General features: G+C 46.1%; 1 protein-coding gene across 7 annotated transcripts in view; it reads right to left on the reverse strand.

Moving 5' to 3' along the window:
- dab2ipb (DAB2 interacting protein b) overlaps window positions 1–27,726 on the reverse strand; it is a 219,230-nt gene that overhangs the window by 23,013 nt on the left and 168,491 nt on the right. For all 7 annotated transcript variants that reach the window (XM_036528500.1, XM_036528501.1, XM_036528502.1 and 4 more), the window contains 3 exons: window positions 20,250–20,403; window positions 16,344–16,442; window positions 14,637–15,191 (listed from right to left, as the gene is read on the reverse strand). In XM_036528500.1, coding sequence (XP_036384393.1) covers window positions 14,637–15,191; window positions 16,344–16,442; window positions 20,250–20,403 — 808 coding nt within the window. The remainder of the gene's footprint in view (window positions 1–14,636; window positions 15,192–16,343; window positions 16,443–20,249; window positions 20,404–27,726) is intronic.

The following is a 27,726-nucleotide window of genomic DNA, read 5'->3' on the forward strand; positions in this document are numbered from 1 at the left end:
TGTCCCCTTTATACTTGAATTTACCCTTTGGAAAAAAATAAGAAATTAGCAGAATATAATGGAAAACACTACACTCGCACACAAAAAATTAATGTATTGAATACTGAATATTTTAGAGAATATATATTTTAGCGCAATCAGTATATTGAAAATATTCAAATTATTGCTATTTTGGTTTTTAGCAATACATTTGTGCTTTTCATTAATATATTTTAAAAGTATTTGCAATATATTCTCGGGTTGCACAACATATTTCTCAGTATATTACAACATGTTTCATTTGGTATGGGCTCCTAGTAGGGGTGTAACGGTACGCAAAAGTCCTCGGTCTTGAAGTTGCGGTTCGGTGCATTTTTGGCACGGTGAAAAAGGACATGCAAAACATGAAATTTCTTTTCATTTACTATGAATTTAACTTGTAAACATATAAACTTATACAAACTTGTAAACAGTGGCAAACTGGCCATAATTTCCTGAACACATAAGGAATGCACATAAAGGCAAACACCTATGGCGTTTGTTATTGCTTTTGCCTGATATAAATTAGCAGGGAGAGGTTGCTTAGTTAAATGCCACAGGGAGCAGTGTTTGCACTCCATTCTGTTTTGTCCTTGTACCGATGATATTCACATTTGGATGATGCTGTCTCAAATGAGTAATCATGTTCGACGTACTGCCAGCAACATACCCGATTTCAGCTGAACAATGATATGAACTATCGATTACGCTACGGTAGGACATTACGCTACTGAACATGTGCTAATTCAGTTGCTGTGTTCACACGTAGCATCTTTTTTATGAAAAACGCTGGCCAGAGAATTCTTTCAAGTAAAAAAAAACTCTGGCAGCATTTGTTCCAAAAAGCAGTTGAGAGCTTCTTTTGTTGCCATAACAACAGTAGCATGTACATTGTTAGCGTCTAGCTGGCTATACATTGTTGCAGAGCTAACGTTAGCTAAAAGGCTAGTTTTGCTAAAGACAACTTCAAGCATTAAACACAAACACTTTCCAGAAACTCCTAGGATCCATCCAAATTGACTCCAAGCGGCCTCTTTATGATGAATGTTATGATACAGTCGAACTGTCACTGTGCTCAGAAACTAGCACAACTAACTTCGTTTTTGAAACGTTTTTGAAAACATGGTCTACTCCATAGGATTATTATGTAAAACAGATGCTGACAGCTTCACGCTACGTGTGAGCACAGCCCTATGAGACTGTGGACGTTTGTATCGCAGTTTTGGTTTCGATACCGTTACACCCCTAGCTCCTAGACATAACCATTACTACTAGAGTGTGTCCATTTGGGACTTCTAGCACTTGTTCAGCATGATGCCCCCCTATAATAGCATAATCTGCACCTCTTCCTGTGATAATTTTGCTTTTCATTCAGTTGGTATTTTGGAAAACATTCTGTCTCCTCAGAGAAGCTACTTCCATTACTGCATAATTACAGTTATCTTAATCGCAATTTATCCTAAATCTTACACCTGTTATTGTAACCCAGTTAAACTCAGGTAAATGGCCTTGGGCCATCAGATGGAGTCTGTGCTGGCAGAGGCCTGTCTGTACCCAGAGTGTGCCTGGCAAACATCAACCAGTGCAAATGGCAATGGGAATTCCAGATGAGAAAGGGAAAACAATGGGGGTTGGAAAGTAAACAAAGAGCCCTCCAGCAATCACCCCCTCTCCCCCAACCTCCCCATGGCTATGTTTAGCTCCCCTGCCTGGCCATAGTGGTGTGTGATCAGTGGCTGAGCCAAACAGGAACAGATGCGGATGCTTGGTGTAATTTCGTTTGCCAGGGAGGTGTCTGTGTGGCCCGATGTGACCGCAGCGGCGGTGTCCTCAAAAGTTGTCCGTCCCCTTGTTACGTGTAACATCACAGCTCCAGCTACGCAGTGACCCGCTTCGAGGGAAACTTCTGCTACCTGCGTTTTATACGTTGACAAATTAAATACCTGGCCTTTTCCTGGAGCTGGATTGGAGTGCAACAGCAGTGTCCAGCTGGGACTTGAACCCACAACCCTGAGGTGCAGTGCCCTACCACCCCTTCTTATGGAGAACACACCTTAGCTGAATTAGATATCCACGTCTCCTTTGGGCATGTGTTGTGTCATGAAATAGATACTTTATCAATCCTTACTAAAGTCACATTTTAAACCTAAAAAGTAACCTAAAACCACAATCAAAATGATCAAAATAGACAGATGACAGATTTGATAAGGAAGTACACACGCTGTCTCATCACTGTTATTCTTTCTCAAGATGCTGTGTTTTTAATTCTATAAATATAGAAGCTACGGGCACAGATGACAAATTTACAGTTTCATATTTGGAGATGAATGTGTTTGATGATGGGACATCAGAAGCCTTATCTTGTTTGTGTTCAGGATTAGCTGTGTTTCAGGATTATCTGAGCCAATCCACCGCTAAACATGCTAAAATGCTAATGTGCTAACACCCAACCTCAGGCCCTGCACACGGAGCCAGGGAAAAATGGCACAGGCAGGTTTTTCGCTCTGGGAAATTCAGAGGTGCTTGGCAGGCGCCATCCCCTCTGGATGGCGTACGCTCTGAGGGTTTATGTGCAGCGATCTGTGGAATGGGAGGTTATCCATGTTTGTGATTAATGTTGGGGGGGAAAGGGGGCTCTGCCCCATATGCTGCTTCTCGTTTCCCTCTTCTTGCTCCTTGCATTTTAGTCTGCAGATGGGCACATCTGTCCACCATTGCTAGGGTGCCAACAAGCTACTGCTTCAACAAGCTATTTCCTTAACTTCTACTGGCAAAGAAAGGGAAAATCCATGCTACCAGCCTTAATGTTCTGTATGAACACTGCCACTGCAATGTAACTGGTGTTAAATGCTGCATGTTCAAGAGCAGAACTACAGGCTCCCTTTTCAGAGAAAGCTAAACTCTTCAAAACCCCCACAGTCATTGCTGAGAGGCCATTGCTGTGATCTCCAGGCTGAGGACTTAATGAGTGTTAGGTGAGTCCATACCATTCTTTGAGTAACATAAAAAGGATGTGGTTTGTACTACATGTGTCCATTACATGATATGTTCACAATTAGCAAACCAGACCCTTTACATTACTATCCAGATGTTACAGGGTAGCAACTAATGAATGTTTATTCACATATCACATAATATACTGGTACGAGGCCATAAGGTTTTAAAGGTAAGCCATCTTACATAACTACACAAATACACAGTAATGGTCAGCCAATATTACTCACACAGTCCTGCCAACATTAAGCAAAAGCACCAGGGACTGTACATGATGTGTCTCTTCCACTGTAGCTTCTGACTAACCTGTGGCAACCATATTGTAAACGAGCAAATTGTGAGGCTACTCCATTATCTCAGACACACAGGGCACTCAAGTCCATTAAAAACCAATGGCCGAGGCACACAAGATCCTTATGAATAGTGGAACATAAGGAGCTAGCTGTGAGTAAGCAGGAACTAGCTAGGGGGATGATTGTGTGGCCAGAAATGATCTCTTCTGTTTACAAGTGTGTTTGATAGCAACGGACAAAACAGTCTCATGTCCACATCAGTGGGTGACAGCAAAAACGGCAGCAGCATAGTGATTAGGGAACTTGACTTGTTACCAGAGGCTCATAAATGGCTAATATGAAAAAACTGGTTATGCAAGCCAGCCCGGATAGAAAAATGAATAATGGAGTAACAGCAATACACATTGAGTGAGCTCCAATTACAGCTGAATGGATTCTTAGTCATTTCAAAAAACTGCTACTTCTCTTTTAAAGTCACGCTCTACAGTTGTAGAGCTCTGTGGATGTTTCCTGAAAGGAGATGACAATACAGGCAGCGATTTTTAGGTGGCTCAGAGCTACCAGTGAAGTGATGACTCAGTCCAATCCTCCATTGACTTGGAGCCAGTGGATCAGACAATTCTCTTATGAGAGCTGGGTGTTTTTTTTCCATCCCAAAATCACCGAATAGTTCTCTGGCTCAGTTCTAAGCAGCCCCCCCCCCCCCCCAATCACTATGGTTTAATCTGTCTGATTGGGCTCATTACAAAGAAAAGCTGTGCGCTGGTGTATGTTTCTCAGGCAACCCCTGGCTTGTAATCCCACTGATTGGTTGATTCCTGATGCCCGGACAGCAGGCAGCGGGAGAATATTTCAATCATTTTATTCATAAGCCAAGAATAGATGCCTGACCTACTTTGGGAAACTAGCACTGAAATAACATGCAGACAGACTGGGAAAGTAAAAAAGAGAGAGAGGGAGAGGAGGACAAAATCTGTTCCCAGTCTTGTTCTGATTCAACAACATCTTATCAAAATGAAATGCTTATAAACATTACATGACGTAAACACGATGGCACCAGGGATGACGTTGCCGAAATAGCTGGTGGATCAGGCTGAAAACACTGATGAAAGTATGACTGGCACAGCACTTCAGAAACCCATCACCTCCTACATCCTTTAGCACGGGAAACATTCTTTAATACGGTTACAGAGAGGACCATAAACAGGGATGAGGTGATATGTTCTGCAATGAGGGACTGTATATGTCGTCAGGTATAATGAATGATGCACTGAGAGCTGGTATGCTAGCAGCCAGGCCAGTACGATGGAAACATGAGCGTGGGAGCTTGAATAAGTTTGACTGACACAGGGGGGAGCATGTGTAATTCTGAGTGCGCAGCACAAAGCAGGACCAGAGAGCGCGGCTCAGCCTGACTCAGCGAACAGAACAGGCTGCGGGGGGGACGAAAAAAGGATGGATTAGTGAATCAAACGGAGAGGCGTACGCTGCTGTAATAACCACTGGCTGGGGAGGATGGCGTATTTGTGCAGCTTGTGGTGCAGAGGGATGAAAACATGTTCAGTGTGGGACGAGGCCCCATCTGAGATTCTGCAGAAAAGAGTTCAGACCCATTACCACTCCCTGGAAAAGCTACCTATCGGAAAGGAAGGCAGGAAAGGGGGGGGGGGGGGGACCATGCTGGGATGCTCCAGAGGAAGCAGCTCTCTGATTAAAGCAGAAGCTGGACCTACACTCTTTTTATTCTAGGGCTGGGCTGCTTGGACAACGCTACGTTTGCTGCAACACCACTGCGTCGCCAAATCTGTCCTTTCCGCTAAATTAGCATTCCTCCCTCCCTCAAAACGTCTCTTTCAATTACGCCAGCAAGCAAACGGCCCCCGAGCTGCATGGCGCCGCTGCAGGATCAGAGCGATAGGAGCACACCTACTCGGCCTGACCTTCCCTGGCTTCCTCGCGTGATGCCTGCAATTAGCCCAGGTTTTGCATGCATGTTCTGGGGGAACGCCGGCCAATTCTAGCAGGAGCCGCTCCCCTGCCTCTGTCCTTGTCATGGAGACGGAGCCCACGCTGCTCTCCTGAGAGCTCCTCCTCTATGGGGCCCATGGAGAGCGAATCCGGCTGGAGAGGGGCCTGAGAAGCGCCTGGCTGTGAGGGTAGGGGGCGTTAAGAGGGCATTTTTATCAGAGGGGGACGCAGCGGCTCCAGTCTAGTGAGGTTACGATGCAGCACCAGCTCCAGAACCAGGATGTAGGCTCAGCCAGTTTAATCAATTCATTAATTATAATCAAATCATGTGAATAAATGCTACGGTGGACTGAATGCCAGATAAGTGCCCAGCCTCCTTGTCTAAGAGTAATGCATCCTTCACAGAGGCACAAATACAGCCTTCTGCTGACGTTCTGTGAATAACCAATTAGGGGAAAAACACATCTTAATGCTAAGTGCAGCATGACACATCCCTTTCCCACTAGCTGAGATGCAGTCCAGCCTTGATCACTGGGCTGTTGATTGGCCATAAACGGAGCCTCTGGGATCTGGCTGGGTGCGCCAAATAAGGGTGGGTCATTTCGGGGGGAACCAGCAGCCTGCGTCTGTCTGCATGGGCAAGGGGAATAATAACGGGGCACCCCGAGACTCGTCGGTGTGGCACGTGATATATGACCCCCCCACCGCTGCTTAATTGAAGCCAAAGTGCTCTGTATTCAATTAGGACTCCGGGGCTGAATCGTGCCTATCTCGGCTTCCTCCCTGCTCCCCGGTCTCCGGTCCCCGGCTTTAATAAGAGGAAGTATAGTGCTCTCTGCATTACTGTCACATCAGATCAGCAGAGCCATGCCTCTGCATCATTACCATCCTGAAAAAGGAGGCCGATGGGCCGAGGGCCGAGCGCCGAGGCGGGGGGGTGGGGGCAAAACACATCAACAATAATAAACAGGGGAGAAAAAGAGAACTGGAAGGGGAAGAGGGGTGGGGGGGATGGACAAGCTCCCCAGAGCTAGGCTGACAGCAGAAACTCATAAAGTGCTGTCCATCTGATTGAATTAAATGGTAAAATGAAATAAGGCGGGTGCCATCCTGAAGGCAGGAGATAAAGGCTTTATGGCGTGGTGTGTGTGTGTTTGTTTGCCTTTATGCGCGCACACATGGTTGCGCATGCGTGAGAGAGACACCGTTTGAAGTGCAGCTCTTGTGTTTGCCTGCTTCCCTGGAGCAGGGGGGTGGGGGCGATGTCGCTGGGCCATGTGGGTGTAACTCTCCACCCGAGGGGGTCTGAGAGCAGCAGCCCATGTGGCCATTAGCGGCTACTGGCACGCCACCGTAGGACGTGGGTCAGAGGTTACCGCTGAGTGAGATTAGCTGCCTGCAGGTAGAGGGACAATGACCCACTTAGGTTTCATTAAGGTCAAATGAGAACATGGATGATGCTTTAAGTTATAAACAAAAAAATTACAAATCACATTGTTTATTACAATATTTAAAAAAAATACAACAGCCTAACTATAGGACAAAGGCCGTATCTGGAGGAGTTAAAGGCCTATAAAAAGGACACTATGATGCACAAAATGGCATCGTAATCCCTTGTCAGGTCACTAGGACATATGGAAAGTCTGTGTGTGTGCATGTTTTCTGTCTGCATGTGTTAGTGCATGTGTCTATCTGTGGGTATGTGTGTGCCCCTACATGTGTGCCTGTACATGTGTGTGTGCATGTGTGTTTGTCTGTGTGTGTGTTGGTATGTGTGCATGTGTGCATGTGTGTGTGTGTGTGTGTGTGTGTGTCTGTGTGAATGTGTGCATGTGTTTGTATGTGAATGTGTGTCTGTGTGTGGGTGCATGCATGCCCCTGTATTTGTGAGGGTGTTTGTGTGTGCCCGTCTGTGTGTGCGCCCCTGTGTGCTGAGGCTTGCCAACAGCCGAGAGCAGTGAGACCGGCCGTCTCGCATCCCTGTATCGCTGCTGTGACTCAGTCCCCATATTCCTGCTGCACTGGCCTCGCCTGTCCCAGCACCCCCTGCGGTCTCATTAACGTCCACAGTAGCGCGCAACTCTCCTCATTACCCAGCACCCCTCTGAAGGCCTCCTCACACAGCCCTAACACCCACCGTGGTGCAGCCTAATTCCCACGAAACGCATCACAGTCCTGCTCAACACACGCTCCAAGAATCAGGATAAACACACCTTTAAGTATCACAGTCTGATGCAGGATAAATGTCTGAACAAAGATAAAGTGAAAATAACACATTTAGAAAAACTGCACAGTTTAATACCATCTAGACAAACTCCTAAGATTCCTACCATCTATGTATGCTTCTTCCCATCCATCTACCTATCCACTCCTAAACAGTGTCCTATGCGTGAAAGCTGTTTGGATCTCTCCATGCACACCCAAACATACAGAATGTGGACAAAGAGGGTGAAAAAGAGACACACACACACACACACACACACACACACACATGCTCGCTCTCTACAGTCTGCTTTAACAGCCTTTGCGATCCCACTGAGGTTTGATAATAAAGCTCTTCCCAGGCTGTGTGCATGGACACCGAGCCAGCAGTGACAGTCCTCCTCCAATGTTTCCATGGCAAAAAGGGGAAAACAGAGCGTGAACATGGATATGCACGCCATGACCTTTCAGACAGCTCTGATGATACTCATAGCTCCAATAATGGAAGGACTTGGCATTTACCACAGCCACGTTCAGCTCCTTTAAATTGGACCGACCTTGTATATAATTGACCTCATCTGAATATTCAGGAGCTTGGCGTGAGAAGTTAGCTGACTCAAACATGAAAGTCCCACCAGCAAACAAAGAGCACGAGGGGGGGGGGGGGGGGGGGGGTCAGTAAGACAAAACAAAAACATGTTACACAACACATTTGCAAAATCAATAACTTTGTTTTCTCAGCCCCCAGGCAGTTGCTTCATTGGAGTGCAGAGGAATCTTTCAGCCTGACCCTCCATTGCCCTCAGAGGCTTGGGGAAGGATTACAGACTCCGTTGAAGCCAAACAAGGCCTCCTCTCCCGAGTGTCTCAAAAACGCAGAGCGTTCCTCTTAATCCTCCTACCTAAAGGGAGTGGCTGCGGGGGGCTTTTGATGCACACCCATTGGGTGGTGAGGGTGGCCGCCCTTTGTGGATTGGTTGGTTTTAAAGAGTGAGGAGATAGTGATAGCTCAGGCCTCAAAGTGACTCCTCCCTGTGGGAAAGAGAGGCTGATCCATCTGGGGGTGTGTCAGATCAACCCCCCCCCCAATCCCTCTGATTAGGCCCAGTGTTGAAAGGCCCATCGCCATGGTGAGCTCCTCCCTCCGTGCAGCCAGTCTCCGGGGGACAGTAATGTGTTTAGCTGAGGTGCTAATGTGGAGAGGCTCTCAGAGGTGATTAAGGGTGTTACCCTGTGGAGGCGCCTTGTCTGTCTGAGGCCTGGAGAGTGACACCCGAGCCTGTCGAGACCAGGCCTCCACACACAAAGCACCCTCCAGGGCTCCAAACGTCAGCATCCACTGAGCCAGCATAGAGCTAAGGCACCCCAAATCTTGGACAGGGTACCTTTTTAACACCGCCCAACAATATACTTCTCCAGAATCGGACAAGCGCATAACAGTTTGTTGTTGGCGTGCCAAAGACGCCGTGGTTGAAGTGGCTATAACCTAGCCCAGGTCACACAGCCTCTACGCCATCCCAGAGATGAGCAATGGGAAAGTGAGCTCAGTGTGTCAGTGCTGAAAGCACTGAAATAACAGTAATGCAACTTCTGAGAATATACTCATAAGGACACTGGGGTGTGGAAGCTGAAAGGCTGAAATCAAATCATCATGCACTTCCGAAGCTGTAAATTTACACCAAAGGGTCGAGCACTGGATAGATGAAATGGCTTTCTGAGTTCCGCAATTGATAATCCATCTCATCTTCTTAAGGGTACGTTTGGCTCCGAGGCTCTGATCCCCCTTCCCAGCATGCTTTACTGTGAACATCCCAGTGTGGTCAAGGTGGAAGGCAGTGTGAGCAAGGCAAGGAAGACACACTGGAATTTCTCTGTTATTAATGATAACGAGAGTCCAGCCGGTTGTAAAGGGTTCAATCAAAGCCGCATCATTGCAGTCAGACAGACACGCCAGGCAGAGAGGGGGAGAAGAAATAAGATTTCAGAGGAGCTCTCACCAAGCTCTCTTCCATCTTCCCTTTCTTTTTTTCCCTCTCTGTCATTAAGATGTCAAACTATATTCTGAGTCAGAGCTTTACTCCCAAAGATATGATGCCAGTGTTGGATCTTCGTCTTTAAATGCTGTTGAACAAATTCACAAAGGTCCAACAGACTGACGCAAACAGATTCCCATCAATAAAAAGCTGCAAGAGTGACCACTGTGAAATAATGTTTAAAACTCAATGTTCCACCGGTGTTTGTTTTGACATGCTGTAAAACAATAGGTCAAAAATTCCCCACAGGCATATTACCAGGCGCCCTGCAGGGGTCCTGAGGAATACAAGATATCAGGAAGCACCAGGACAAACAGTTACTATTAAACATTACTATAAATTCAACACATTTTTAAGGGAAAAAAACAGTGACAGGATGATCAAATGAACATTAATCCAATGGTATTGTAACAAGGTATAACAAATATATTTCAGTTCCAAATATGGAGAACAGATGAAAGCGAAGCAGAGGAAATTAATGGGGATGTGCAGTTTGTGTGCTGTGCAAAGCATAAATAAATACAGTTGGGCTGCACGCAGCAGCTAGCCCCGGTCTGAACCTGGGAGAATGTGGCGATGAGCTGCTCTTTATCTGCTTAGATGCCAGTGTCTCCCGGCATATTCTTTTGACGTGATGATTCTTCAGCGCGGTGGAAAAAGTGGGTCACGCAGACAGCGCGCAGGGAATGAGACAGAAAAGCAGGAATGCCATGCTGCTGCATCCCTCCATCTTTACCACACACAGTAAAAACATCCAAAAAACAGTAATAACGCTTTCTTTCCACTCTCAGAAGTCTGAGATGCCTCCTCCACCTTCTTCTCCTCCTCCACCATTTGAATGTGTTTATTAGACATGCTGTCAGTGGTTACGCCACAAAACAAAGAACCTGTTATGTTCCCCAAGCTTAACTGCATTTGCACTCGGTGGAATTAAATACTGACAGACTCAAACGTGTGGAAGATGTGATTTGGGTCGTTTTCCTCCTCATTGAGTAAACGGCCACTAGAAAAAAAAAGACAAGAGATATTTATTCCCATAGGCCACTGTTGATGGCGAATCAATTCCACAGCATGCTCCCTTGTAGCCATTTTAACAAAGAAAATGGAAGGAGACCCTTGAGGCAGACAAAGAAAGCCCTTGTTATTATTTGTAAGGAATGTCCATCCAGTAGCACAGACCTAATGTGGTTAGAAGGCGAAACAGGCCGCTGGAGAGACTGTGACCTGGTAAGCTCAGGACCTAATGATAACCACACTCTGAGGGGTGCCAAAGCACCTTCGCCTCCGTGGGCAAATAAACATAAACACTGACAACTGCTTCAGCTAGGACGAGGCAGATGCAAAAGAAGAGAGGAAATATATATATTTTTTCCAGTACGCTGCCTTCATCCAAGTCAGGAGCGAATTCTTGATACGAGAGTGAGGAGATGCGTTACACAAGCAGCTTTTTAAAAATAGCAAAAAAATCGCTTCCTCCACAAGGCCGCATTTTATACGGTGTTTCAGGCCCCTTTCACAGATCTTCCATTAACTCCATCTCGAGATTATTCCCCTCATTTTTACATGCACATCCGACAGGCTCCGCGGGCTGGGAGGGCGGGGGTGGGGACGTGAATGTCATCGCCAGCCTGGCAGTGATTTCTGCATTAACAGACACATCAATCTGTCGCTTCAGAGCGTCACTAGCATCCCCTCAAAGTCACTGCCTTGGAGTGCAGCGATACACATCAGAGCACTCCTGGAAAATGTATCGCGCATTGATGTATCGGTATATAATACAGGAAAGCTGCGTTCTGAATATTAATGGCTGTCTACTCAGTCGAACATGCGCCAAGCCTCCACCAATTACCATTTCCCCATCCGTGTGGTGATTAAAACAGGATATAACAAACCGAGCTGTCAGCAGACAATGCAATTAAAATTTAAAGAATAACTGTACACTACATACATGAATTACACCGGAGATGCACAATGACACAAGGAAGTGATCTCTTTTGCTGATGGCAGTATTAATTAGCAATTACAGATTGCATAGCTAATGTACCATCTATTAGCTAATGATGTTTCAACCATGAATACTTCGTTTTTTTTTCCTTTTGATGAAAGCAAACAGTGCAACAATGGCAATGAGACAACAGAGTGAAAACAAGTCTAGTCGAGTGGGGCTTCTTTTTAGCTTCTAATAAGCGACGCTACACTGAAGTGACCGGCACTTCTCGGAACGTTAGTATCCTTCACCGAAACACCGAAGCCGTTCTCATGTGAAAGCCAAGAAACTTCCAGAAAGTAAACATAACCATCGGTCTGAAGCTTCTGGGCGAGTTGTTGTTCATGAGTCATGAGCACAATATTTGCCATCACTAACGGTGGTAGTCTTTGTGGGAAGGCACGGTGTAGATAGTTCAGTTATCTGGGGCAGAGTGCTCTCATTAAGAGCCAACAGCACCAGAGTCCGGGCCGAACAGAACCGTTTTTAATTGACTCAATCAATACCATCCTGCAGCAGTTAAAAGCATCTGTTTGAACGTCCCTCCTTTAATTGCCATTCCGTGTTTCTGCCTGGGTGCGGATCATTGGGAATTATCGCTAGGATCGTTACCTGCTCTGAGCCCGGCGCGTCTCCGCGGCGTGCCGGTAATGGTAATGGGAACACGCGGGCGCAACCTCTGCCGAAGTGGCCCCTTGTGAAAAATGACCTTGCTGCGAATTAACACAGCGTCCGCATTAAACTTTTACTGTGCGTCACCCGCAGGAAGGGGGAGGACCGTAAAGTTGTTTCGTGCTCACCGCAATTAATGGGAGCTAATTAACAACAAGGGGCTCTGACGCGCCTGTCTCTCCAGGGACACGTGGTAACGGAGCGTAACCCTGTACGCACCCGTCCGCCATCCATTGGAAACAATCCATTTATCGACCCCCCATCCCCTTGTCCTGGAAAGCTGCAGCGCGCCAGAAATTCAATGCTCCTTTTGACAAACATGCAAGACCCGCTGCGGATTCAGAAGTTGTCCTTGGCAACCATGCAGTGGGGGAAGGGGGGGGGGGAACGGGGGGAGATGTTGCAGCCAGTACAACAGAGAACTGAGGGGAAAAAACAAAACAAAAACCCTGAACTAATTTCTGAAAAATGATACGCAAGAGGACTGGGATTAAAGTATATCTCTTCCTTGTACAATGTCTGCCTTTTGATATATTTTTACTTACTAACATTTAAATTTAAAGCAATATCTAAAATGGAAGTAACAGAATTTATTCCAGGCAGACTCCTTGTACTAAGAGCAAACAGAGCTGGCCCATAACTCTCATAAATTGTGTTTCATGGCTTGAATAGGTAATTAGCTGCTACAGTTAGGCATAATTAAAGAGAAGCATAGAGCTTGGAACAGCAGACATCTTTGCAGGAGATGCATGCTTCAACCCCAGCTTTTTGTAACATGTCTACAAAAAGCTGTGATTGAAGTATGTGGCCACTGCAACTTAGACCTCTGTGACCACAGTCTCCCTCTCCAGTTGGAGGAACAACCAAGATATGCATGATTAGGTCAACCTAAACACATTTTTAATAGGCCTTCATTATAGAGTAGCCACATTTCCTCCATTACTCACTTTCCCTGATGTTTACAGCTCAGCCAACCCCGCCCTCTGACAAGGCAGCAGCCAATAAGCTGTGAAGGCTCCTCTGACATTATTTGTGCCAGCCCGTTACCCGACAAAAACAGGAAATATTTAGTTTATTCTGCTGTGCAGGGTGCGGTGGGTGAGTGTGCCAGCCAAGTTTGAGTGAGAGATAATCTTTTCGAATGCTCCCCATTGTGACAGACTAAACACTCTCTGGTCCACACGGCTAACCCTGGATTCCAGCTACTTCCTGTACCAGCTCTTTGAACTGTGCCAGAGATCGCTAGGGTGGCTACTCCTCCGAGGGCATTATGACCCATTTAAATACGAAAACAACCCATTTTCAACCAGGCCTGATCTGATGGAACAAGATTTGTTAAAAATTAAACATTGCTACCATTAGGAAGTGATATAAAGCCTCCTATCTCCATGAGATAGCTGTCTCTAAGTACCGTAATCTACACTCACTGGCATGTTTTGTTTGTGTCACCATTTTTTTTTTGTTGAAAAAACATTTCTGAAATGTTTCTTTCAAGATATAACATAGGCGTGATAAATGGATAAGTATGACAAAAGGGAAAAACCTAATGCCACATACCAGGGATAGCATAGCTGTTATTGTGCTAAAAATAGCTATGTGATATATCGCGACGGCTACATCGCACAGCCCTATAAGTGGATATGAGCTGCAGCTGGAAAAAAGGTGACCGTCGAACAATTGATACTGATCTCCAAAATGTTCCCCCATTACCGCTGTTTGCTCATTACTAAAAGAAGAACTAAAACATTAGTGGGAGCACTGATGTAACCCCCTGGCAACTCTAAAAAGACTGAAAAAGACCTGCCTACTGAAAGGGCCAATCAGCATCAACTGCAAACCAGGCACGAAAAATGACCCTGCACTGTATCCCTACAGGTGCACTCATGTGGGTGCTTCGGTCACACCAACATTAGCAAGAACTTCTATACAGCAGTTCTGATGTGCCTTAGTGGCTGCTATTTCATAATCCTATTTAACACTCACAGACACTGAAGTTAATGGCCTATATCTGACATTTAAACAGCCTCACTGGCTTTTTTTATACCCCACACCCCCATTTCCAGCTGAAAATAGGTTTCATTCCACTTTAAATTTCAGACCCCTTTCGTCATTGTAGGTGACTACCCCTGGGCTCCTGGGACTGCTGCGGGGTCAAAGTTCGCTCACAACTTCCTGCACAACAGGAAGCCCAGCAACTGTTGCCTCATTCCTTTGAATAAAACTGGGAAACACCAAAGGCGAGGATAGTGGGGATGCGTAGATCATCGGCCCTCGCCAAAAACAGCAAAAAACAGGCGAAAGCCAGGGTTCGACATCCTGAATCCAGGTCAGTTTAAAACACACAGGACAGACAAAATGGAGGCAGAAACTACACAACTGCTTCCACCAGCAGTGGCAGTGGCACTCTAACCAGCTCTGGAGAGGTGTCAGTAGCCTTGCTAAGTGGAAGGGGAGGGGGGGATACTCTACCTTGGCCTTGCCCGTGCTCTGCAGGATGTGCACCAGAGCGCAGGCCATCTCCTCCTTGTTCTTGACGCTGAGCGCGGGCTCCAGCACGGAACACAGCAGCATGTAGTTGTTGGTGGTGTACTCTGCGAACTCCTTGTACATCTCCATGGGCAGGATGCTCATGCTCTGGTAGCGCGACTTGATGCGTATCATGGGTCCCGATGCCTTGCCCTTGTTGGGGTTGGGTGTGCTGACGGGGTACCACTTCTCCACGAACTGCCGGCCAGTCACAGCCGCGATGGGGATGTTGACCAGGCCCACGTAGTTGTTCTTGTCCTTCTTCTTCTTCTTGTCTGTCTCCTTGTAGAGGTGCACGGTCACGCTCTTGACAGCGGGCAGGTTGTTGAACTCAAAGTGCTCGCCCCAGAACACGTTGTCTGTCTTGAGCTTGCAGGTAGTCCGTGCGTAGAGGGTGTCGTCCAGGCACAGCTCACAGAAGTACTTCTTCTTGGCCGGCAGATCCTTTGCTTCAATGATCCATAGCTTCAACATGTTCTCCACACGGCGGCTGTTGTCCTGTGGAAAGAGGGAGGCTGGGTGTGTGGGACACTGTGAAGGAAACCACAACTCTCAACTGGTTCAATGAACAGCAATCATTTACAAATTTACCCTGGGATTAGCGAGACCTTGGATGCGCAAAGCCTTGGAAGGAGTAGGATTTTTTTTAATGCATACAAGACTGTATTCTGCAGGCCCTGAGACTAATTTCAAGCTCCAATTTGATGTTCTAAAATAGTTCACCTTTCAGAGGAGCAAATGAGCTGAACTTTATTTTACCATTAACCTCTTAAATTGCAGGAGATTGACACTGAAATCGTAAAGCTTGAGGAACAAATTCTGCTGAATTCTAATTATTTCATAAGACCCAATAAAAAAAACTGGAACAAAGATGAGAAGATTTTCTTTAAGCCTGGAGAATGTAGGAACTTGGTAGATGGTAGATGAAGCTGAGCTCTTTTGAATTAGTTAAATAATGAAGGAAAGAGCATTCCTGAATGTAAAATAAGAGGTAGTTTCATTCAAGTTAGTCATGTTTTCCACCAACAGACATTCGTCATCACATTGCTTCCACTACAGCGTAGATGTGCTTATATGTCCTTAAAGGGTGACTTGCCCAAAAGCTTGAAAATATACATGTTACTCCTTGCCTTACTTAGGAGACATATTGAAAAGCAAGTGGAAAAGTCCATTTCTTGCCAGCTTTCATGTGCTGTGACCTCCGCAGTGGTACAGCCCCTCTCTCATGCATGAGTGATGAATAGACACTTGATTTAAAACTCCCTGTGCCAAGCCCGTTTCTTCCCTCTAAGTAAGCTTGAAATGCATGTACAAGTGGCTGTCCTGAACAATTCCAGTCATCCATTTTTCATTATAATGCTGATCTTTCGTAATATTTCAGGTGGAAATCAGTGTAGTTTTAAAAACAAGTGTAAACAGGGCCACTATGTATGTGTTTGCATGATCGGGTTTGCATGATCAGAATCCTTTTTGAAATTAGTAACAACAACATTTGCAAATATAATTAGTCATAATCTGCAGTGAGAGGGAGAGGTGAAGCCATACTATACTCTCTGTCCTACCACACTGTCCCTGGATGATCACATGGTGTGCTACCATACTATACTCTCTGTCCTACCACACTGTCCCTGGGTGATCACATGGGCTTACCTTATTCGGGTGCACGGCTCGCCTTAGGTTCTCCATCCACTTGTCCCTCTCTGCTGATGACCGGCATGAGAAACATTTGCTTCCAGTTGAGGTGGTCACCTGCACGGGGGCGGGGGGGTGGAGGGCACCAAAGGAGAGACATGAGTTGACGTGACAGGGGCAGTCTAAAAGGATTACCCATCACACGCAGAGATGCATGTCTACGCAGAACAATGTTGTCTCGACACGCACAAGCGATGTGACCATTCCCTGATTCATGTGGGCAGGGGGAGCAGGATCACAGGACATTTGCCATCCTGCAGGAAAGATGAGGATGTGGTGTAGGCAGGACATGAGGTTATGAGTGCCCTTCACCTGATATCACCAGGCAATGGACTGGAAACCTCCGCTGAGAGACTCTAGGACCCAGGTCCAATGCATGCACATGCACTGGGAAACGGCCCCGAGCTGGTGTAACTCTCAGATGAGCATCTCTGAACCTGGCTTACAATCATATTATACGTTTTTCCCCATGGGAATATGTGCAATATATAGTCAGTAGCTCTTACTGTAGCACTGTATTCACAAATGGTGCAACTGTACTGCATCCTGTACTGCACAGCGCCTGGAGCGTGGGAAAGGCGCTTAGCAAAAAAAAATGCATGACTATTTATTATTATGAGAATGTAGTGTGAAATCATCCCTCAGCCTAAAGGAGGTTATGTATGATATCAATCTCATGATTTGATGCATACATGGTGGCAGTCAATTTATCCAAACTCAAGCCGTTACCTTTCAGATGGGCAATTATTTTTGCCTGCTAGTGTATGAGTGGGCAAAAAGACAGCAAAACACATCCATGTGTATAATGTATGCGATATGTGGAGAGACAGAGGGATTAAGTACAATCGTCCAGGGCATGGATGCACATGTGCTTGGATAACTGATGTGTACTGATTAACTGAGAGTCGATGGCCCTTCCCTGTTATTATGGCTTTTAATGATTACGGTCGTTTCTAACAGTGCCTCTGACTGTTTCCACGCAACGCCACCCTCTGTGCTGCAGCCTGCAGAACCCGGCCTAAATCCACGCCACTAAATCGCCACACTCGGGCCAGCTGGTGATGGGCTTTAGCCTAATAGCCTCTAAATCCCTCTGAACGATCGCCCCAAAGCCCACCTCCAGCAAGCAGCCGCCGAGGCAATGAAGCGGCAAATTCCGGGAGATGCCACACTCGCGACCCCACTCAGGCAGGAAACAGAGCACCTGGAGACGGCCGGCGGCTGGGTTCAAATAAACAAGCACAGGAGGAACAGGCAGCTCTCCTGCGCCCCGTCCACACGGCGTTCGCAGATACACCCATGACTCGGACCTCAAGGCTGACTTGCAACCGACCGAAAATACATCCCTGAACCTGAGGGACTTTAACACATATTTAAAAAGTGTGGCCATTTTTCCTTCCTGAAACATAATGTCTAATGTAGAGTTGAAATGCGTGTCTCCCGATTGGAAATAGCCCCTTCTCTGTCATACAAACTCAAATGCACTGTTACTGACAGAACTATTCCTATAGAGCAATTTCTGATATAAAGGCAAGCACACTACAGTCTGTCTCATCTAATTAATGTTTAATAATTACCGCTAAGGGACTATGATAATGAGCCAAGTCAGTTAAATCTATACATTCACAAATATTCACCTCAGTTTGGATCTTGTCTTCCAAAATGATGGTTCTGTTATCTAGTTGGATGAATTAATATGCTCATTTAAAACCGGCATGCCTTTTCTCTCTCCCACACACACATACATGTGTGTTTGATTTATGTGGTGTGTGTATGCGTGTGTGAATATGAGCAGGTATGTATTTGTGTGTGCTTGTGCATGTGTTTGTATGCGCGCGTGTGTGTGTGTGTGTGTGTGTGTGTGTGTGTGTGTGTGTGTGTGTGTGTGTGTGTGTGTGTGTGTGTGTGTGTGTGTGTGTGTGTAAGAGCAAGCCAGTTATAAACGAGCACATTAATTCATCCAATCAGATAACAGAATCCTCATTTGGGAAGACAAGATCAAAACTGAGGTGAAGATGTGTAGGTTTTAACTGTCTTGCCTCATTATTATAGCCCCTTAGTGGTAATTATTAAACATTAATTAGATGAGACAGGCTGTAGTGTGCTTGCATTCATGTCAGAAATTGCTCTACAGGAAGGGAACATAGCACACACACACACACACACACACACACACACACACACACACACACACACACACACACACACACACACACTCTCTCTCTCTCTCTACAGGAGGCACTGTGGACTAGGCTAGCACCTCACCCTCATGGAGAGGTAATAGTGGGATGCAGTGGTATTAGTGCTTGTGGTATTAGTGCTGGCGGTGCTGATGGATAATAGATCTATGTGAGTGGACAGACTGGAGTGATGAGCACTGGGCTTGGTGTTTAATGGCGGAGCAAGAGACGTTCATACTGCGAGGGCTGATAAAGATGAGCCGCCGCCTCCCACCATGGCTGCCGAGGGCTTCCTCTCCATTTGGCGTGAGAAATATGAAATGTGAAAGCAGCCGTCTCCATGCGGGGACGATGAGGAGACTCTAATGGGCATTTAGTCAAAAATATCACTACAAGATTCATTCCCCTGGGCTTTCAAAATACTAACTCTGTGAAGCTGCAGTCAGTCTAATGTCAAACCACAGACTGTGTGTGGTGCCATGGTACAAATGGAAAAGATCAATTCAAGCACTAAGGACCACGCACACACACACACACACACACACACACACACACACACACACATTACAGCTTCAGATTATCTTTGGTCATAAATCATAAATCCTGCCAACACAAGCATTTTGGGGCTACCATCAAACCATGCCCCAGTTAAAAATTCATTTTAAAAGCAGAGCTTCATGAAAAATACAAAATGTTTTGCTGCAAATATTTTTCTCACCAGTGGCATTCATTTCCAAACTGCAGTCTCTTTGATAATGAAGCTTCACCTAAATTGAGCCCTTTTTGAACTTGCTGGTACTTGTTTGAGAAATAATTTTTCCATTTTGCTTCATTCTGTGGAATAGGGAACAAATTGGTGTACTGCACATGGTAAAATCGAATCCAGAGCAAATGAAATGGCGTGTGCCACAAACAGGGAGAGGGAGAGGGAGGGTTGAGGGACTCTAACACAACAGCTCTCTCCCCTCTTTTAGGAACAAGTCTTTTGTGGCCCGGTGAGCAGTCAGACAAGCCTACCCGGAAAGAGATGATGCCAGGGAAATGCTCCGACTCTGGCTCCCTCCCGACAAAGCGCTGTTTCCATTTATCTTGGCACTTATGAAATGTGAAAAAGTGTAATAAATATCTAATATTTCCTGTGGCACAGGAGGTGCTTTCCTTGGGGTGATCGCTCCAGTTTTAGAATAATTAGAGGCACGCTGAGCGTTGGGTCAACACAGCCTCCACAGAATCCTCTTCATGCATAAATTAATTAGTGAGGAGAACAGAGCGGCAGAAAGAGAAACACAACACAAACGCATGCTCAGGCCCCTTGCAAGGAGGGCCTGTGGCGGCTAGGAGGCAGGGCTAACGGGAGGGTGGAGCATAAGGGATGGGATTACTTCAAAATGTGGGTGGAGCAATAAGAGAGGTGTCAGATGTGACCCGGGTTATCGCAGTAGACAGAGTTTAAAAAGAAGCTTTCAAAGTGGGGAGGGTTATATCAAAACAGTGGATAGAGTTTAAATAGATGTGGGCAGGCTTACCTCTAAGCAGTAGGTACAGTTTATATGAGGGATGAGATGTGAGTGGGTTTACCTTTAAGCAGTAGGTCGCGTTTAAACAGAGGCATGAAACATGGACAAGGGTACCTCAAAGCAGTAGGTACCATTTCTGTAGAGGCATGGAATGTGAGCAGTGTTACCTCAAAGCAGTAGTCCTGTCCCAGGATGCTGCTGTGCACAGGCTTGATGACCACTTCCTCCTCCATGCTGAGGTCCAGGGCTTCCACTGCACTGCTGGGGCTGAGTAACGACTCGTGAGACCGTGATTCCTTCAGCCTCGGCATCAGATGTGATCTGTGGGACAGGGGAGAGGGGACAGGGCCACTATGAGTCACTGGGACACCGCTTCAGACAGCCCGCAAGTGCAGGCGGGGAGAAATCCAGTGATCCACACTCACACACTCCCACTCACTCGCTCACACAGACACAAACACAAATGCACACTTGTTACAGAAGGCACACAGAACCTCTCTTCTTCCATCTCTCATTCCCACCCAGAGCAGGTAAATCAGAATTACTCCACAGCATATCTGGAACTGTCACATCACTCCTCAGTGAACAGGAGCACGATGTTTCCCTCCCAATTGCCTGGAAGAAATGCTTTCTCTGCGCAAGCTTCTTTGCTCAATCAATTCAATTTGACATCAAAAATAAACCATCTTTGCTCATCCACAGCATACAAACTGCATAAACACTAAAGCATGCTTAAAAAATGCACACTGAATATTAAACATCCCTTATATATGGAGTTGATTGTGAGGTAGTGAGCTAATGCAATTGTTTATGAGAATTTCACAGAGGCTTTATGTCCAGAAAAGCAATATGTATGTAAAGTAGGGAACAAATTTCACAATATAAGAGGCGTGCTTGTGTGATGTTGGTAGTGACTTAAAATAGCCCCATATCGTCCCTTAGGCTTAGGATGTGCAATGCCTTTTTGAGGGGACCGGATTAGCAGGCATGCACCCCCTTAGTAGCCCCCTGACAGCCAGGGGTACTGGTGAGGGAATACCCTCCTTTGCGCATCTAGCACACAGCCCTCCTGCCTTTCATGTATCTTAAAGTGGGGTTTGAACTCAGTCCATTCAACTCGAGAGTGGAAGCACGCTTTCTCCACGGCTCCTCTTCAAAAAACTGCTGTCTCTTCTTCAGGGTCACACTTGCACCTCTCTCAGAAAGGAAGAAAGCCCAAAGCTGCCAGATGTTTTATGTAATCCCTTCCCGGCCTCTCTGAAGGTGTGTGCGAAGCCTGGGTGAGAAGTAAGAGACACCCTCTACCAGGAACACACTGTGATGTTGACATAGGAGGTTAAGGGAATCTAGAGAAATGGCGTCACAGAAACGGCACTGGGTCATATACTCAGCACACAGGCACACAGATGAAGCTGCGTGACCTAAAGGAGCAGAACTGCAGCGCTGCATGGCCTAAAGGAGCAGAACTGCAGCTCCATGTGGCCTAAAGGAGCAGAACTGCAGCTCTGTGTGATCTAAAGGAGCAGAACTGCAGTGCTGCATGGCCTAAAGGAGCAGAACTGCAGCTCTGTGTGATCTAAAGGAGCAGAACTGCAGAGCTGCATGGCCTAAAGGAGCAGAACTGCAGCTCTGTGTGATCTAAAGGAGCGGAACTGCAGCTCCATGTGGCCTAAAGGAGTGGAACTGCAGCGCTGCATGGCCTAAAGGAGCAGAACTGCAGCGCTGCATGGCCTAAAGGAGCAGAACTGCAGCTCCGCGTGGCCTAAAAGAGCAGAACTGCAGTGCTGCATGGCCTAAAGGAGCAGAACTGCAGCTCTGTGTGATCTAAAGGAGCGGAACTGCAGCTCCATGTGGCCTAAAGGAGCGGAACTGCAGCTCCGTGTGGCCTAAAGGAGCAGAACTGCAGCTCTGTGTGATCTAAAGGAGCGGAACTGCAGCTCCATGTGGCCTAAAGGAGCGGAACTGCAGCTCCGTGTGGCCTAAAGGAGCAGAACTGCAGCTCCGCGTGGCCTAAAAGAGCAGAACTGCAGCGCTGCATGGCCTAAAGGAGCAGAACTGCAGCTCCGCGTGGCCTAAAAGAGCAGAACTGCAGTGCTGCATGGCCTAAAGGAGCAGAACTGCAGCTCTGTGTGATCTAAAGGAGCGGAACTGCAGCTCCATGTGGCCTAAAGGAGCAGAACTGCAGCTCCATGTGGCCTAAAGGAGCAGAACTGCAGCTCCGTGTGGCCTTGGCCACGTCGAATATCAGACATACTGCCACATGCACAGCACTGTTGTCCCCATAAGGTCACTGCTGATGGTGCCAGATAGCGTGCAGCACCAAACGCAGATTAGGCCAAGAATACTGTGAACAAGGGTGCGGGTGTGCCCCCCCTAACACTCACTGTAAAGCTACACTGCACACATTTCTCTGTGCAGCACATTACAAAAGACTTTGTGTAATTCATTAACAAAATGGAAAGACTTGCCTTGTCCTGCTATGGCCACACTGCGAAAAGTCAAAGCTGCAATCTCCCCTCCACTGTGAATGCAGTTCAGTTTATGTCTGCGAGTAACCCCATACTTGTTCTTATTGGTGAGAAAGGGCTGGCATGGACAGGGATTGTTCCAAATGTAGCTATTGCACAGCAAAAGACACCTGACTGAAAGAGACTGTCTGCTGCTCGACACGCCTTTAGCTATAAATTAGCCATGACTATTTGGTCTGGGCGCCTTTCTTTCCATAGGATTCTTGGCTATTAGGGCGCATGCTGTACAAGGAGGTGCAACCCATCCCAAAGTTTGGGAGGCTCTGGCACTCACCAAAGGAAAAAAAAAAGCTTGGAGGAAGAGTTTACACAGTGCATGAATGCCTCTTGTATCATTGCTCTCTTTAACACAACTGTTGTTGATGTTCACTTCATCCTCAGAAACAAATGGCTTGCTCGGGGCCTTTGAAGCCTTGGCTTTACCTTTAATATGTTTATTTCATTAGGACAAAATCCAGCTGACTCTTATTAAATTGCAATCAGTTTTAAATTACACTTAAGGGTGACATATTGCGATACATATGTAAGCTATAACTTCACCCTAAACAACTGCCTGATGGTCCTGTAAAGAGAGGTAGCTTCACTACTTATCAACAGTACTCAAAAGGCTAGTTTGTCACACCAAGACTATGGTGAACGCACTGCTTCAGCTTCTATCCCACTACATTATTGTGATGTGCTCTATCCACCAAACAAGCTAAAAAAATGTAAATAAAAGCAGGCAGTGTTTTTTAATGAAACAAACCAGAAATACACAGATCAATGTCTCTGATCCAAACAGTGTGTTCATCTTGTCCACCTCCTGTTCAACAGAAATCCGAGGCCACCTCGGCATGACCAGCCGGTCCCTGTCCTGTCCCCCTGTCCCCTCCCCTCCCCTTCCCTCCCCTCACTGCATGGCTGTGACACTGCTGGGCAGAGTGGGCCTCAGCCCAAACACACGCCGGAGGGAGGCCTGCCCATCAGACACCACATTTTTGGAGCTTCTGGCAAATTACAGAACACAGCTGCAGGGAGAAGGGAGGAGATGAGGGAGGGAGGGAGGGAGGCTGCTCCCTGATTGGTCAGGGAGAAACCGGGCAGAAGAGCAGAGCGGTGGTGCTCTGAGCCGGAGACTGTGCGGCGCTGGGGCCTTGGAGGACGCTGCACCAGGCCATGGGCCGGCTGACACTGACACGGCTCCGGAGCGCGGGGAGGGAGACTGCCACAGCGGCGCTAACAGGCTGTTGAGAGAGGCTCCAGCAACAGCACACACAATCCAGATTTATTATCTCTGTACTGGTCACCACCAGTCACCCTCCTGCCAGCTCAAGTATCCTCGCATGACAGCTTTTTTTAATCAAGAGCTGCCTACAAAGGAGGCTGTATGGTTAATAAAAAAACTCAAGTAAATCTTGCTCATTCCTACCCCCCCCCCCACAGTGCTGGAAATGACATTTCTTTGTTCAGACATTTGAAAACTGTACTTTCCTTGAAGTGACTTTTAAGGTTTTACCTGTGTTAAAGCCATTGTGCCAACAGGTATTGAGTAATAAAACTCATTGAGGACCGTAAACAGATGCACCTTAGTACAATTTTATTGTGTGTGAATAGAACAGGGTGACTGCAACAGCAATATGCTTCAGTCCTGAATCCAGAGTGCTGTTATAACTACTGGACACACATAAAACTGTGTGACATCACAGACGTAACAAAACTATGGTACGCAACACTGAAACATTTTATTATAGATTATCATATTCAACACACAGTGCCAAATGCTGGATTACAAGGCCCCTTTGCACAAGCCAAATTTTGTGCAAAGTACTTTTCTCAAGGTTGCTTGGCATTTCCAGTGTTTTCACAAATCTGTCCAGGCCATGACTACTCTACTGGTTGACAATTCCAAAATTCTATAAATCAACAAATTGCATCAGAGCTCACCTATCATGTACAGTATGAACCATTTTCAACTTATGACTGTCCACTGGATAGCCACTTAGAGAATTTACAATTTACAATTTGGTATTTTGCAGACGCTTTTAAACCAAAGTGACTTACAATTAGTGCATCAATCAGGTTTGGCTAACTATCTCATAAGCAAAAGCTCACAGCAGGAATGCAAATTAATTATTTACAGCACCATGCTCCTGTATATATATATATTTTTTACATTTTATACCATAAAATATAAAAACAAAGAGTGACAAAACCTGACAACAGAAATGTAGCAATGTAGCTACATTCATCATTATAGTCAATAACAATCTGAATAGTTACTGAAGCAAATCAAGCTAGATGCCTTTCTCAAGGGTGAAACAGAGGCACTAAATCTGCACCCCTGAGGTTCCAAATTCTGCTCCCTCACCACTATGATCATTGCTTCAGTAAATATGAAGCTGTTCTGTGTAACTGGTAAAGTGTCCACTATCTTAAGTCCACCTGGATAAGCTTGTCTACAAAGCAAATGAATGTCGTCATTTGATTGAAAAAACATAAAACGACTGTTGTTTTTTTTTTTTTACCATGCAACGCAGTGCTGTCACAATCCACTAAAGCAGTGGTTCTCAACCGGTGTGCCGTGAGGCAAAGTGAAGTGTGCCGTGGAATTTTGAGGAACCTGATGCGTTTTGATATAGGTGTGTGCGTGCACACTCTGTGAAAAGACTTATGTTTTATATTGCGCTATTAACCCTTTCACACGTAACATATCTTTATGCTATGTAGTGCACGTGTTACGTTACACGGTTATGTTTTCATTAGTGTTATTAGGCTTTTCATAGTTTTCAGTTCGCATTTGGTATATTTTTTTAAGTTAAACCGCCGTTTCCGCAAAGCTAAAATTAGTCATAATTTTTCCAATCTAGTGTTCTAATCGCACCGGTTTTATCATACGCACCAAACGGCAAATCACACCGGTGTGACCTTAAATGCGAAAGGGCTAATGGAGTAATGTTTCATTTTATTTATTTTATTTTAGTATGTTGCTGTTCATGATGCCACACTATGTCCGACAAGTTCTTGCTCCGATTCACTTCAATGCATTTTTAATAAATTATACGATTCTGTCTGATTTAACTATCTGTTTGATAATGCTGCTGTAGTGCAATATGGGTCAAATCTCGCTAATGACATTATATCATAATGTGTGTGGCATTCTTCATAATCGATAACCAACTTTAAGTTGGTGTGCCTTGATGTTCTGCTTTGACCTTTTACGTGCCTTAGCCCCAAAAAGGTTGAAAACCTCTGCACTAGAGCATTACAAAATATACCAAGTTATTGTCATGATGTACTCACATGTTAGGCTACATGCGTACCTGCAATTTTTCCTTTCAGATCACACCTAGCATAACACAGCTGCACATACCATTCAGTTATGAAGTGACACTTGCTTTGATCTTAAAACTTTTGATAATGCTGACAGCTAGGGACAGCTAAGTGCAATCAATGCAGTCACTCCTGTAATCCCAATTAACTGGTGTAACATGATGCAGATGAGCAGTGGAGAAAGCGCAAGCCCCCGGGAGATTCATCACTGCATAACTGGCACAATCTCATGTGGAAGGTGGCATCCTAGCCCTACCACGACACAACTCATCTGCTGGCTTTCCATGTGACAAAGACTGGCCATAAAGGAAGATGGACCTGTACTTCAGGACCACAACCCCCAACTCAACCCCCAACTGAAACTAGCCACACTGGCAGTGTGCGGTCACTGGGGAAGCCCTTACACTGGATCTAAACCACGACCGCATCCAGGCGCAGGACTGCAGAGGGGTGGCTGCAGCACAGAATCCATGACAGGGAGATTGTGAATTCAAATCCAATGTGGGGCACAATTGCTAATAACACTGAGCAAGGCACCAGACACAGATAACTTCAGTACAAGCACTCAACAATCAAATAAGCTATGTAGTGGGCCAAGTTGTAGAGAAACGTGCTAATAAATAAACACCATGTCAATGTGTTTATTATGTGTGTGTGTGTGTGTGTGTGTGTGTGTGTAAAATACCATTCATAATATACTTTAAATATGCAATAGTCATTTATCATGATGCGTATAATTTGTGTATCATCATGTGTATAATCTTGTGACATTCTCACAGTGTATGATATTAAAACATGAGGACTGATCATTTCTTCAGCATGCTGAATTCTTTAACAACAGCACTAAGTGCACACTGAGATATTGTGAACTCTCCCTTGTTCATACCTTTGTATTTAAGGAGAAAGGTGTTTAGGTATCTCTCATTACCGCTGCTGTCGAGGGGGTGAGGGTGAGGTAATTAACTACTGGCTGTGAGGTGAGCCGGGCCACGGACCTGCTGTCCCAGTCCCTGCCTCTGTGTGTGTGTCTCTCCACATGAATTAAAGATGCCTCACTTCCTGTGTTCAAAACACAGGCCGAGTCCTCGGGAGGGGGAGGGGCCGCTGCCCACGTCAAGCATCCCCATGCTAGGCCTCGGCCGGAGGCTCCACCCGCAAGAGAAGACACCGCGCCTGGTAACGCGGGGAGACTGGCTGTGGTAAACAACTCCTTTTTGAGACGTTGCAGGTTCAGACGGGATCCTCAGACGAGAGCCTGCGGCCAACTCAGAGGACTCTAACTGAAGCAACTTGCGTCGGGTGCACTGCTGGTGAGAGCTGTGAGAGATTGCACCAGAAAAGTGCTGTGATTCTTCCCTCTTCACACAAACAAAGGAGACTGCACCAGTCCAAAGTATAACTGGCAAAATAACAGCTGAAGCGGACAGAGGCAAAGGCTGTTTTAGACTGAAAAACAAAGATTTTTGGTGGTGAAATGCATGCAAGGCAGAACTCAAAACCTGCATCAATGCCTTTAGAGCTACAAGGACATTCTTGGCAGGTCTTTGTCATCTGTACAAATCTCTACACTGCCTGACATTTTCCCCGTGAACAGGAGTGCCATTTACTGCTCCCTGTACTGACAGGGGGAAAAGGACACAGGGGAGGGGAGGACAGGCTGAATGACAGGGTGGAGAGCAAAGCAAAGGGGGGAAAGGAACAGATTATCCACTCCCTGTTGGTGGCCTCACCTCCAGTCAATTGTAACTCGTCCTTCTAGCACAGCTAATTAAATTTGACTTATCACAATCTGTAAGGGCCAGGTTTC

Source organism: Megalops cyprinoides, chromosome 5, assembly GCF_013368585.1.
Source record: "Megalops cyprinoides isolate fMegCyp1 chromosome 5, fMegCyp1.pri, whole genome shotgun sequence".
Classification (NCBI taxonomy): domain Eukaryota; kingdom Metazoa; phylum Chordata; class Actinopteri; order Elopiformes; family Megalopidae; genus Megalops; species Megalops cyprinoides.